Below are 12143 nucleotides of genomic sequence, written 5' to 3' on the forward strand. Positions count from 1 at the left end.
GGACTGTGTCCTGTGTGGGTTTCTTGGTGCCTGGAATCCTCATTTCCCTCTGCCATCCATCACCCATCCTGCCCTTAAAGGGGCTCCCAAGTCCTCCATAGGGACCAGGAGGTGATCCTGCTGAGAAGTGGTGAGCGGACAGGAAGGTTACAAACTCCCTTTCTTTCTAAGGAAATAGCTCATGGAAGGATAGGGGAGAAAGGCGGGGTGTGGCCAGCTCCCAGGCTCAAGGGAGGCTCCCAGCCCTGTCCCCATGTGGGTCCTTGACCACCTTGCTCACTGTGCTGGAGTTGGTGATCTGCTTCTTCTCCATCTGGTCCATCCTGGGCCTCTCAGGGTTTCATACTTACCTCGTCGCCTCCAACCTGACAACTAATGAAGACGTGAGTAGGGCTGGAGCCATCCCCATGCCTGGGCAGGGTCCTGGGAAGGAGGCAGGGTGAGGGCCTGTGGCAGCCTCAGTGCACTTGACTCTCAGGCTGCTGGGGTCCCACGGGCGGAGACGGAAGGCCGCCAGACGTTGCCTTACAGCGCCCACGGCTTGGCCCTGGGAGACCCAATGCAGGCTTCTAAGGCCCCCACGTGCCTCGGACCCTTGGCACGGGCTTTCTCGCTAACCCAGAGGCAGTGCTGCCCTGTAAGCCATTACACTGGCCAGCGTGTGACCGTTTCCAGAGTTCTTTTGGGTTCCTTTTGCCAACTCTGAGGCAGAAGGAAAAGGGATGCTTTTCTCCCGTTTGATGGCTGAGTGACTTGCTCCAAGGTCACACAGCTGGAAAGGGACACAGCCAGGGTCATGGCCGTAAGCCAAGGCTGGGCTTTGCTGTGCCCCCACCACACTGCCCTTAGAGCCAGAAGAGCTGTGACGGTTGTCAAGGTATCTGTGGGGCTCCCTTATTGAGGGGCACAGTGAGGACAGAACCGTGAGGCTGTCTTGCAGATCTCCACCAGCAAGCATTGTTTGAGCACCCCCTGTATGCCTAGCCCTGGGCTGGCCCTGACATCCCCTTCCTGGTCTCGCAAACAGTAAGAAAGCAAACGAGAGCATCTGTGTCCAGGACGCCATCACATACTGCTCAGAGGCCTGTGACCAACAGAAAGTACATTTTTTCACCTCAGCCTCTCATTCCGGGAAACAAAACTGAGCACTCCTGTTGGGGGATCGTGTGCTGGGTGACTGGTACCAAGCAGAAATGACCTCAGCCAGCATCTCCCAAGGCAGTCTCTAGATCTTCGGCATGTTCCTAGGGGTTAAGTGGAATGATGTGTGATGGACAAATAAGTTTGGAAAACTCTGGGTTAAAGCCAAGCAGGTATCCTTTGTTCCTAAACTCCCCAGGGCCTTTGATAGCTGGCTTCGTGAATCTAGAGACGGGCAGGATTTCATTGAATGCTCCACTGATGGTATCTGAGTTCCCTACTTTTCAAATGAGGACTGAGATCCAGAGAAGTGGCCTGCCCAGGGTCATCAGTGTGTCGGCGGCAGGGCCAGTGTTCGTGGGCAGGTCAGCCTGAGCCCCTGGCCCCTTGCACGACCTTCACTCATGGGTGGCTGGCCAGAGAAGAGAGGCTGCGCCCAGAAGGCTGTCTTTGGAGACTTCTCTGGCTGGGCTGTTTTCTGTTCTGATTAGGGCTTCTTCCTCTCTGCCAGGGCCACCCCACATCCAGCAGTCCCCCACACTCACTGAATAGCCCGGGTTAAAGGCACATTCCCTCCAGTAATCTATCCAGAGCTGGCTTCAGAATTCACCAGTTTTTCCCAGCCTCTAGGAAATGGAAAGCAAATGGAAGCAAAAGGAGGTACCTGACTCAGACCTCCTTCCTGCCGGCAGATCAAAGGCTCGTGGTCCAGCAAGAGGGGCGGTGAGGCCTCCGTCAATCCCTACAGCCATAAAAGTGTTATCACCAACTGCTGTGCTGTGCTCTGCGGCCCCCTACCTCCCAGGTAAGCCAGGGTGCCAGAGAGAGGTCGCAGGGCCTGGCCTGGCCAGTGCGGGGCAGCCCTGTGAGTCCACAGCTCTCAAAGAGGTTCTGGAAGCAGCAGACCTTTCCTCACACCACAGAAACCTTCTGTCCACCATCCCCTGCAGAGTGCACTCAAGGTGTTTGTCACATAAAAGAATTCTATGTGATTGTTAATCATATATGCTCATTGTAGAAAAAAAATTAAGTGTAAAATATTAAGAAGAAGAATATTAGATATCCCGGTTATCTTATTCGCCAAGGATCACCACAACAAATGTTTTGGCCACCCTTGAGCAACCCCTCCCTTCTGGTGCTGATGGCCTCCATGGTCCCTCCTGGCAGGAAGAGCCCTGGTGGCTCAAGCCCACTGGGCAGTGCCCCTCCGTCTTCACACCAGGGGGCACCAGAGTGCCAGAACAGGAGTTAAGTTGCAGTGGCCCCTGCGGATGGAGACTTCACACACTGTCCACCCGACACCACCCCCCGCCCCGCTTCTCCTATCATGCTTGCGATGGCAGGGCCAGTAACAGTGGGCGTCTCACTCTTTGATCCTGCTCTTCCCCTTCCCCGCAGCCTGGCTCTGTGGCAGCCAGATGGCAAAATGGGCCGCTTGGAATGAAGAGTGAATAAATCCAGTGGCCAAAACCAGGTGTCCAGAGTGCAGAGAGGGCCTTTCTGGAAGGAAAGGGTCTTGAACCCTCAACTGGAGATCAGCTCCCCTTTCTCAGGCTTTGTAGGACTGGATCTTTCCTTGGTTGGGAAATGGACTCTGCCACTCAGCCCCCAGCCTGGATCACTGGTATTGGGCAGGGGCCCTCACGTGTCCCCTCTTGTGTTTTGGAAGCCTGATTGACCGGAGGGGATTTGTGGAGCCCGACACCGTGTTGCCCTCGCCCATCAGGAGCGATGAGCCAGCCTGTGGAGCCAAGCCCGACGCCAGCATGGTAGGAGGCCACCCCTGACCTGGGCTCATACTCGCCACCTGCTGGCCTGTCCACCCCTCCGCACTCACCTGCCGCCCTCCACACCTGCCGGGACCCTCCCCATTCCACCCAAGGGAAGCAGAGCTGCCAAAGACTCTCGTATTTATTTCCCACCCTGCGTGGCTTTCCCCACACTTCCATGGCTGTACCCTCTGCTCCCCAAACCCAAGTTCCCACAGCCTTCGGCCCGAGATGTCTCCCAACTGATTAGTGGCAGGAGTGACAGGAGAGAGAGGCCAGGGACCCTGAGGCTGCGAGGGGACGTTGCCAAGTCTCTGGCTATGCCAGAGCAAGCCTCGCGTGAGTGAGGGAGCTGACTGAGTGCGATACCTCCCAGGTGGGGGCGCTGCTGGGCTCTGCTCAGCCCGGGACCTGGGGGTGAAGCGGGACCCAGGAGCATTCCGCTCTGGACAGCAGGCTATAGAAGATGCCTCCTCTGTGGGCTGCTGTGGTGTATGGACTCCTTCATTCCTTCTGTGATGATCATTGTTCTTTCTTCTGTTTTTGTTCTTGTTTTCTGTATGGAGTTGGCCAATAGGATAGAACTGGGGGTACAGATAGAAAGGGCAGAGGTGGGGGCAGGTGGGCTACAGCCTGTGTCAGAGGAAGCGACACCAGCCAGCCAGGTACCCAAAACCTCAGCTCCTGCATGGTCCCGGGCCACACGCTAGGAACTGGGGGCCTTGACCTCTCACTACCCATGGCGGGTTTCTCTAAGAGATCCCAGTCTGGCCCCCCATCTCTCTCCCAAGTCGGTTCTTGGGCTGGGCGGTTGTACTCATGCTGGCAATACTTGAAATGGGTTTATTAATGCTGGGTATTTTGCACAATTTTATAGACCTCTTTTCTATGTAGCATTTTTTTAAACGGAAGAAGAAAAAAAAAGTCAGCCACGTTGCTATCTGTGTAGTGCCAGGTTAAGGATTATCAGAAGGCAAGTTGGTTTTAATAAATTTATAAGAGAACTTCTGGCTGTGAACGTGTGAGTGTGAGTGTGTGTGTGTTCGCATGTGCTCTTGTACGAATGTGGCTGGCTCCCACTTCCCTACATCCCCTAGGCTGCCCCTCTCCCCACCATCCCCCTCCAGCGTCAGCCAGCAGCAGCAGGAGCCGCCTGAGTCGTGGCCACAGGGATCCCGTGCCTTGATCACAGGAGCCCCCTGGGTTCCCGCCGAAACTCAGCCCCCTTCCTCCTGTCTTTGCTTCTTCTTCGGACATTAGGAAGCCTGGGACCTGCCCAGACAGGCTGAGGCTGGGCGTGGTGGATGGAGTAATGGCTACGGGGAGCGGCTGCCGTTCTATAAGCCACACTCCCTCCTCTGGGCTCTGAGTATGGGACCTAGTGCCAGTGGCCAGAAGACAGGGAGTCTCTGCCAACTGGAGGACCCCGTCCAGAGAAAAGGGAGGAAAGAGCAGGGTGGTCCAAGAGGCAAGTGAAGTTTGGCCTAAATCTAGGTCAGAAGCTCAAAGGATGTCTCTTCTCTGCTGGAAATTATAGCTTCTTGTCGAAATAGATAGGAAATTGTCCCACCCCCTCCTTGGCTCTTCAGGTGGCCTGAAGACCTTGGAAACCAATGAGGAAGTCCTCGTGTCTTGCCCTTCCTTGCTGCAAAGGCTAATGGGTCACAGGCAGCTGAGAAATGACAACCCCAGAGGATCCCCTCTGGGAGAAGCAGCTCTACCCTAGTGTCAGGACCCTGGGCCAGGCTACAGTGGGGAGGGAGCTGGCTAGAGGAGGGGACTCCCACGTGCCTTTTATTTAAGCCAGTATTCTTTGTTCCTGCTTGTAATAAAATTTTTGTTTTTAAGAGTTGATTTGCTTTGGTTTGGTTTTTGTTTGCTCTTTCTTTGCTGAGGCTCCAACTGGCAGCCAAACTCAGTCTTTCCTGGGGAGGCAGAAGGCAGGAAGCCCAGAGATACAGCTAACGTGCTCCTCTCCTGGCTGAGTCCGCCTGCTTGAGGTGGAGCAAGGGGGCGAGGTCCCCATAGGCATGGAAGAAGAGGCCATCCTGGCCCCTCCTTGTCCCCTCCGTTTTTCCCCTGCCTCGGGGACTTGGAGACTCCCAAGTTCTTTTTCCTTGCTGTGTTTTCACTCTGATCCCCAGGGACTGCCCAGCTAAGAAAACGTTTCTGAGACCGTAGTTTCCAGTTTGTGAGTCAGAGCCTCCCCGGCCCCCAGCCCCACCTGGGCAGCAGGGCCCAGCCAGACAACTCATAACTCCGGCCCGCCTCTCTGGTATCTCCCCCAGGAGGACACCTGTCAGGATTTTGCCATCTCCTGCACAGCCTGAGGGGAGCTAACAGGCCTCTTTGCAGAGGGTTAGCTGGTAAGATCGTACCTCCCCCGTCAGCCAGCACTGCCCGCTCCCCTCACACACCATCTCATCCTCATCGCATGCCTCGCCAACCCCGTGGAGCCCATTCATCTGTCTGGTGTGTGGTGTGGTGCGTGTGCTGGCGGTGGTAGGGCCGCCAGGGCTTCCCCCTAAACAGAAGGATCGGGGCCTGAGGGCGGGGCTAAGAGCCCAGCCCTGCTCTGGACTGAGGAAGTAGCTTCATGCAGAGCCACTCTCCCACTCAAGCAGGAGGAGAAGGGTGAGGTTGGGGAGAGGGTGGCCTTCCTGCTCTGAGGTGCTGGGGCCTGCCCTGGTGGTGTCCTGGTGTGCAGGAGCCCTCAGTCACTAACACTTGTGTCCTGGCTTTCTGTCCCTGCTGAGCTCTCTCCTGCTTCGTTGCCTGCCGCCCAAGCCTCGGCCCTTCTGTGGGGAAGAGGCAGGTGCTGGGGTAGCACCTGTCCCCGCCAGCAACGCTGCAGGCCCCCTGCCCTGTCCTCGCGAGCCCGCTAACCCTCTCTCTTCTCCTTCTTTGCTGTCCTGCTGGGATCTCCAGTGTGTGCGGGGGCTTAAGGACCTCCTGAGGACCGCTGCTCTCTGCTTCTCCAGGAGCGGCCTGAGGGGAGCCAGGCACCCGGCCCCTCCACCTGCCTAACCTGTGGCCCATCTGCCACCGTCTGTGCCTACAGGGTCTGCCCCCAAGCCTACCCCACACGTGTGCTCTCCAGAGCCCCCCCCGCAACAGGGGGCAGGGGCTGGCCTCTTGGCCCCCACCCCCACTCCATGCCAGCCAGAGTGTAGAAAGCCATATCGCAGCTGTCAGCACAATGATACAATACTATGCTGAAACTTGCCCCCCTTCCACTTCGCGTCCCCTTCCCCAGATCTGTAAGGTGTCGAGACTCTTCAGGAATCCGCCTTACAGCCTGCCCCCTTCCAGAATCAGGCATAGCTGTAGCGGGGCCGAGCAGGTTTCTTCAGGAGCCTCTGGGGTGTTGGTTGAGGACGCTGCTGAACAAGTTTGGTGACTGTTCTAAGCACAACCGGTTTGACACTGTTCCCACGGCCCCTCTATCCCCACTACCCTGAGTAGGTAAGATGCAAGGAGGACGCTTGTTCCCTTTGCCCCAGGCGCTGAGGGCCTGAGCTAGCCAGGTCTGACAGCCCGGCGTTCTTCAGAGGACCTCAAGGGAGCTGGGCTGGGCCACGGAAATCTGCCCAGTCCATGGCTGGGGGCCGCTTGTCTGCTGTCCTGTACCTTTTTTAACCGAAATAAAGATTTCCCTCTTCTTGCCATATCCTTGGGTGTCTGGTGCCACCTTTACTCTGGGGTCTGGGGGTGAGGCCTGTGATGAGTGCGCGGAAGGTCTGGCTTACCCTCTCTGCCAGCTTTGTTCTAGTTGGTTAGTACCATTCCGAGATTTAAAGATTGATTGATTTAGCAGGGGGTGGGGGGGAGGGGCAGAGGGAGAGAATCTTCACACTGAGTCCCCGCTGAGCGGGAGCCAGATGCAGGGAGGTCATGACCTAAGAGGAAACCAAGAATCAGTCACTCAACCTACTGAGCCACCTATGCGCCCCACCCCCCCTTCCTGGAGATTTAAAAGAAGAAGCACAGTGAAGCCAGAAGTGACACCGGAAGAGTAGCCAGTGTCCTCTTCAGTCTGCTCTTCTAGAACTGGTCTCAGTGCCAGAGGCCTTCAAGCCTTATGTGACCTCAACTCTGAACAGTGCCAACCCAAGCAGGGACTGTTACCCCTTGCACTGAACCTAGCCCAGGTTAACAATCTCATGGAACCTTCCCTTCCCCCAGCAGCTGCCCCACATTGAGATACGCACACCGTATGCTAAGAGCTAGAAAATAATTACCGCAGCCATTTAGCAAGCGCTAACCGAGTGCCAGGCCCATTTTTTTCACCTAAACCTATGAGGAAGGTGATGTCAGCATTTTTTTTTACAGATGAGGGAACTGAGGCACAAGGAAGGCACAGGAGTTGTGCAGGGTCTCCCGCTGATAAGGCAGCAAATCGAGGATTTGAACCCAATCCTCTGACCCCTCTACACTACCCAAGGAATGACTAGGGCTCCTTCAGGGTTAGGGACTCTCAGAGGGAGAAACCCAATTAGAAGCTGTTATTCACAGCCATCAGAGGGCTTAGAGGTGATCTGTGCTGGCCTCCTTGTACTGATGGGGAAACTGAGGCTTAGAGGCAAGATGGGACCTTCCCTTCTCCCGAAAGTCCTTAAAACAGAGTTGGGATGCAGTCCCACAGCCCGACATTCCCTTCTCTTTCCACCAACTCCACACTGTGACCTAGACTGGACTGGTCTAGATGTGGTATACACTAAACAGTGCCTTGAGGAGAAAAAGACTCGGGATAGCTGAGTCACTTAAAAGTAATCTAATATTCCCTCCCAAAGGCAACTAGTAGAGTGAACCCTTGACTGGATAACTGACGTCTTGTTTACAACTAACCAGGGGGAGAAGTGTCATACCTCCCTCCAGTCACTTGTTTAATTTGATCATTCCAAGACTGGAAGAAATTTCATAGGAAGACCTTTTCTGGATTCTAATCACTCCCTCCCACTGTACTCAGAGTCCTGTCTGTTCTCAGTGGAGCTAGATAGCAACTGGCTGCTGCCTTCTCTGTCACAAGCCTGTGATTATCGCTTGCCTCTTGAACATGCCATGGGGATGGATGCTATATGGAGGAGAGCGGGCAGGATGAGGAAAGCCCCTTGAGCCACAGCCCCGACTCCTGTCCTGCTGACTCAGGCTGCTGACAGTGGAGCTCTGTACCCTGCCAGGGCCTGCCGTCTCCTGCCTGCCTGGGCTCCTGGACTTGGGAAACGGAGGCCTGGAGGCAAAGGGAGGTGTCTGAGACAGGAACTGAGTCAGGATCGACAGGCTAGAGCGGGCAGGAGGTACCCTGGCTCCCAGATTCACCCCTAAGCTTCGGCAGGTGAAGGGAGGAGGAGTGAAGAGGCTTCCTTTCACTCTTCTCTCTTCTGGCTGTGCTGAGGGCATGGAGCTTGTGGTCTCCACCACCACATCTCCTGGCTTGAGTGACAGGTAGGGAATGCTGCCTTCCTAGAAACAGAGCACCTCCAAAATTCCTAGGCCTGCCAGGCCCTTCCAGGTTTCTGGTGCTCTGGGATCTCTAGCTTTCCCCCAGGACTTGGGAAAGCCTGAGCTGAATGACTAGTACAAAGGAAGGTCCTTGAGGGCCTCAGGCCTGTGTAGGCCAGAGGAATGTCTGCTGGAGAGGGAGGAGGCAGTGCTGAGTGAGCACATCTGACCATTCATCTGTCTTCCTTCTCCTAAGGACACTCAACTGGGGAGGGTCCAGTCCTCAGGTAAGGCTTGGTTTGGGACCCTGTGTCATTTCACAGAACCCAGCCCCATGTTAGTGCTTTGAGGGTATGTGGTTATAATAATGAGATTGGTTGGATTTTTTTCATATGATAATAACAGTTACCATTCACTCTACTAAGTGCTTTTCCATCAACTTATTTAATCTTCACAACAAACCCCCTTTTACACTTAGGAAGACAGAGGCTTACAGAGGTTAGGTCACTTGTCCAAGGCCATACAGCTTCTAAAAATTAAGCCCAGGCAATCTGATTCCAAAGATACTAGGCTATTCTAGCTTTTATAGAAAAATAATACATATCTACCATTGAAGAAAATAGGAAAATCAAAAGGAAAAAAATCACTTGGAATACCACTACCTAAAGATATGCTCTATTAAATTAGTACTTTAATGCATTTCCTTTCCATCATTTTCTGTGTGGGTGATCCCATCTGAGCAAAGCCTTAGAGAATGTCAAGCCTAAAATCCCTTCTGTTTCCTTGGAAAACCTGTAGTATCTGCCTAGGCATGCTGCTACTTTTCCTTCAAAGAGGCAGATCTCCTCTTTGGCCCTCAGAGTTCTGGCCTAAGCCTCCCTCCAAGAGGGGAAGGTGGGCATTAAGGCTCCAACCAAGAGGAACCAGGGAGAGACAGACCTGTGAAATGGCCCTGGCACCCAGATTAAGCTGGCTGGATCCCAGTGAGGGAAGCCCCACCCTCGAGCCCCATCTGAGCTTTGGCTAGGGGTGGGGCAGATAAGGAGGAACCTACCCTCATGGGCAGGGTGCCGACACCTTCAGGTGAAACTCCTGGCTGAATGAGAACAGCATCCCAGCAAACAGGGACAGAAGGTTGGCAAGAGAGAAGCATCCCATCTCTGAGGCCTCTGCCAGGGGTCAGAGGGAGGGCTAGAGTCAAAGGGAAGGGACATGGAAATTTCTAAGAGGCAGGCTGGGGGAGGCAGCACTCACCTGGGACTGCTACCCCATAAAACAAAATGGTATGTGTCACCACCACCTTCTTTATCTCGGTCCTGTCTCTCTCCCCAGGTGCTAGCGTCCCCCACTGGGGATCCAAAGTGGGCTGAGCACCCAAGTGGCCTGCTTCCCAGTCTTTGACAGAGGGCAGGCTGAGTCAGGCAGGAAAGCTGGGCCCCCACCCTGTGTGAGCCCCACTGATACATGATGGCAGGCGGCTTGGAGGGGGTAGGTGACCTGGCGTGGAGAGCCAGAGGGTATAGGTCCTCAAACAAGTGGCAACAGGCCACCAACTTGAAAGGGAAAATTGTGCTGTGATGGGGAAGGTGTCCAACAAACCTACTGGGTGACTAATTACAAAGGCTGGGCTGGAGCGTCAGGGCCCGCTCGTTAAACACTTCATTAAGTGGCACCCTGAGCGATGCCACCTGTGCATCCTGGGAACTCAGAGGGAACCCTGAGGGGGGAGTGATGACCAGGGGATAGAATCACTTCAGGCAGACTCCGGAAGAAGCCTGGATCTCACTTCTAAATACAGCCTGGACCTCATAAGGCAGAGGCCTTGACAGGAGAAGCCAAAGGAAGGAAGTAGGATGCAGGGGGCTTAGTAGCTGCGTAACCCTGAGCAAATCTCATCCCTCAGCATTCCCATCTCTAAAGTGGGAGTAATAGTCACAGTGTGTCTCACAGAAACATGGTAGGGAATAAATTCAATCATGGATGTGAAGGTGCTTGGGAAACTGCAGCCCTACCTAAACACAATTATCTCACCTGAACCAAGGTGGGAAATGTACCTGGTAGGATTAAGAACCCGTCCTCTTGGGTGCACCTATCTTCATGGGCTCTAGCTAGGCTGAGGCAGCCATTTGGTGGAAGCCATCCTTGGCCCCCTGGAAGAACACCATGAAGGAGGATCTGATTTGAGAAACTGGGGCAGCTCTGTGGGCATTCACGTAATCGAAGCCCTGAACAAGAGGGGGCAGCCTGGAGCCCGGAAAGGGATTTGTGCAGGTGGGGCCAACGCCCTCCCGATTTCTACCGCCGACTGCCCCTGTGACTCACCCCATAGCCCAGCCTTTTACCTTTAAGGAAGAGCCGGAAAGGGTGTGGGGAGAAAAGGAGAGGGAGGCAGGTCCTGGGCCCCAGCCCCGCCCTCTGTCCCTCCCCACCCTTCTCCGGGGCCTGGCCGTCCAGCCAAAAGGCAGGCCGAGAGCAGGGGAGGCTCAGAATTCCGCGCTGGTTTCAAGGCAGTCAGTTAGCCCGCCGCCTGCCTGCCTGTCTGTCGCCAGAGCCATGGAGAGAGCCAGTGTGATCCAGAAGGCCAAGTTGGCAGAGCAGGCTGAACGCTACGAGGACATGGCAGCCTTCATGAGGAGCGCCGTGGAAAAGGGTGAGGAGCTATCCTGCGAAGAGCGAAACCTGCTGTCAGTGGCCTACAAGAACGTGGTGGGTGGCCAGAGGGCTGCCTGGAGGGTCCTGTCCAGTATCGAGCAGAAAGGCAACGAAGAGGGCTCGGAAGAGAAGGGCCCTGAGGTGCGCGAGTACCGGGAGAAGGTGGAGACTGAGCTCCGGGGCGTGTGTGACACGGTGCTGGGCCTGCTGGACACCCACCTCATCAAGGAGGCAGGTGATGCCGAAAGTCGGGTGTTCTACCTGAAAATGAAGGGCGACTACTACCGCTACCTGGCTGAGGTGGCCACCGGTGATGACAAGAAGCGCATCATTGACTCAGCCCGGTCGGCCTACCAGGAGGCCATGGACATCAGCAAGAAGGAGATGCCACCCACCAACCCCATCCGCCTGGGCCTGGCCCTGAACTTTTCAGTCTTCCACTATGAGATCGCCAACAGCCCCGAGGAGGCCATCTCACTGGCCAAGACCACCTTCGACGAGGCCATGGCTGACCTGCACACCCTCAGCGAGGACTCCTACAAAGACAGCACCCTCATCATGCAGCTGCTGCGAGACAACCTGACGCTGTGGACCGCCGACAACGCCGGGGAAGAGGCAGGCGAGGCTCCCGAGGAACCCCAGAGCTGAGCCAAGCCCGCCCCCTCCCTGCCGCGCCCCGCCCTGCCCAGCACCCCCACCGTGGCAGAGAGGACTAGTAGGGGTGGGAGGCCCGACCCCTGTCCCCGAACGCTCTGCGCCCTGCTCACAAGAGCTCCGAGGAGAGGGACCAGCAGAGCTGAGGCCAGCTGGAGCCAGGGGGTCCCGCTCTGCCTGTAGCTGTGGGAGCTCCTCGCCAGGGGTCAGCCCACCCACCCCTGCTCTCTGCACCCCTCCTCCAAACCCCACCGCCAACCGGGCCACCTCTAACCCCTCCTGCCTCCTTCCCACCCCGTTTGCCTCCGAAACTTAGGAATTGAGGAGTGTCCCACCCTTGCGGCCGAGAGCTGGACTGTGTGGCAGATGAGTGTGTGAGAGACTGAGAGAGTGAGAGCGAGTGAGTGTACGACCCAGAATGACAGGGAAAGCATGTCTGCTGGGTGTGACCCTGTTTTCTCTCAATAAAGTTCCCCTGTGACACTC

General features: G+C 55.7%; 2 protein-coding genes across 9 annotated transcripts in view; both read left to right on the plus strand.

Moving 5' to 3' along the window:
- Positions 1–8857, plus strand: part of ZDHHC18 (zinc finger DHHC-type palmitoyltransferase 18) — a 29165-nt gene extending 20308 nt beyond the window's left edge. The window contains exons 6-10 of one of the 8 annotated variants that reach the window (XM_032863858.1): positions 281–383; positions 1833–1945; positions 2810–2909; positions 5198–5275; positions 6413–6579. In XM_032863858.1, coding sequence (XP_032719749.1) covers positions 281–383; positions 1833–1945; positions 2810–2909; positions 5198–5239 — 358 coding nt within the window. In that variant the 3' untranslated portion in view covers positions 5240–5275; positions 6413–6579. Of the gene's footprint in view, positions 1–280; positions 384–1832; positions 1946–2809; positions 4764–5197; positions 5276–5837; positions 6039–6412; positions 6580–8607 lie in introns of those variants that run through there. The other 7 variants (XM_032863857.1, XM_032863856.1, XM_032863855.1 and 4 more) reach the window with 7 other exon arrangements.
- On the plus strand, positions 2823–12143 carry SFN (stratifin). Its single transcript, XM_032863862.1, has 2 exons — positions 2823–2909; positions 10901–12143. The coding sequence occupies exon 2, from the start codon at positions 10905–10907 to the stop codon at positions 11649–11651; it is 747 nt and encodes a 248-aa protein (XP_032719753.1). The 5' UTR covers positions 2823–2909; positions 10901–10904; the 3' UTR covers positions 11652–12143.

Source organism: Lontra canadensis, unplaced genomic scaffold (assembly GCF_010015895.1).
Source record: "Lontra canadensis isolate GAN:19392208 unplaced genomic scaffold, GSC_riverotter_1.0 scaffold25, whole genome shotgun sequence".
Lineage (NCBI taxonomy): Eukaryota > Metazoa > Chordata > Mammalia > Carnivora > Mustelidae > Lontra > Lontra canadensis.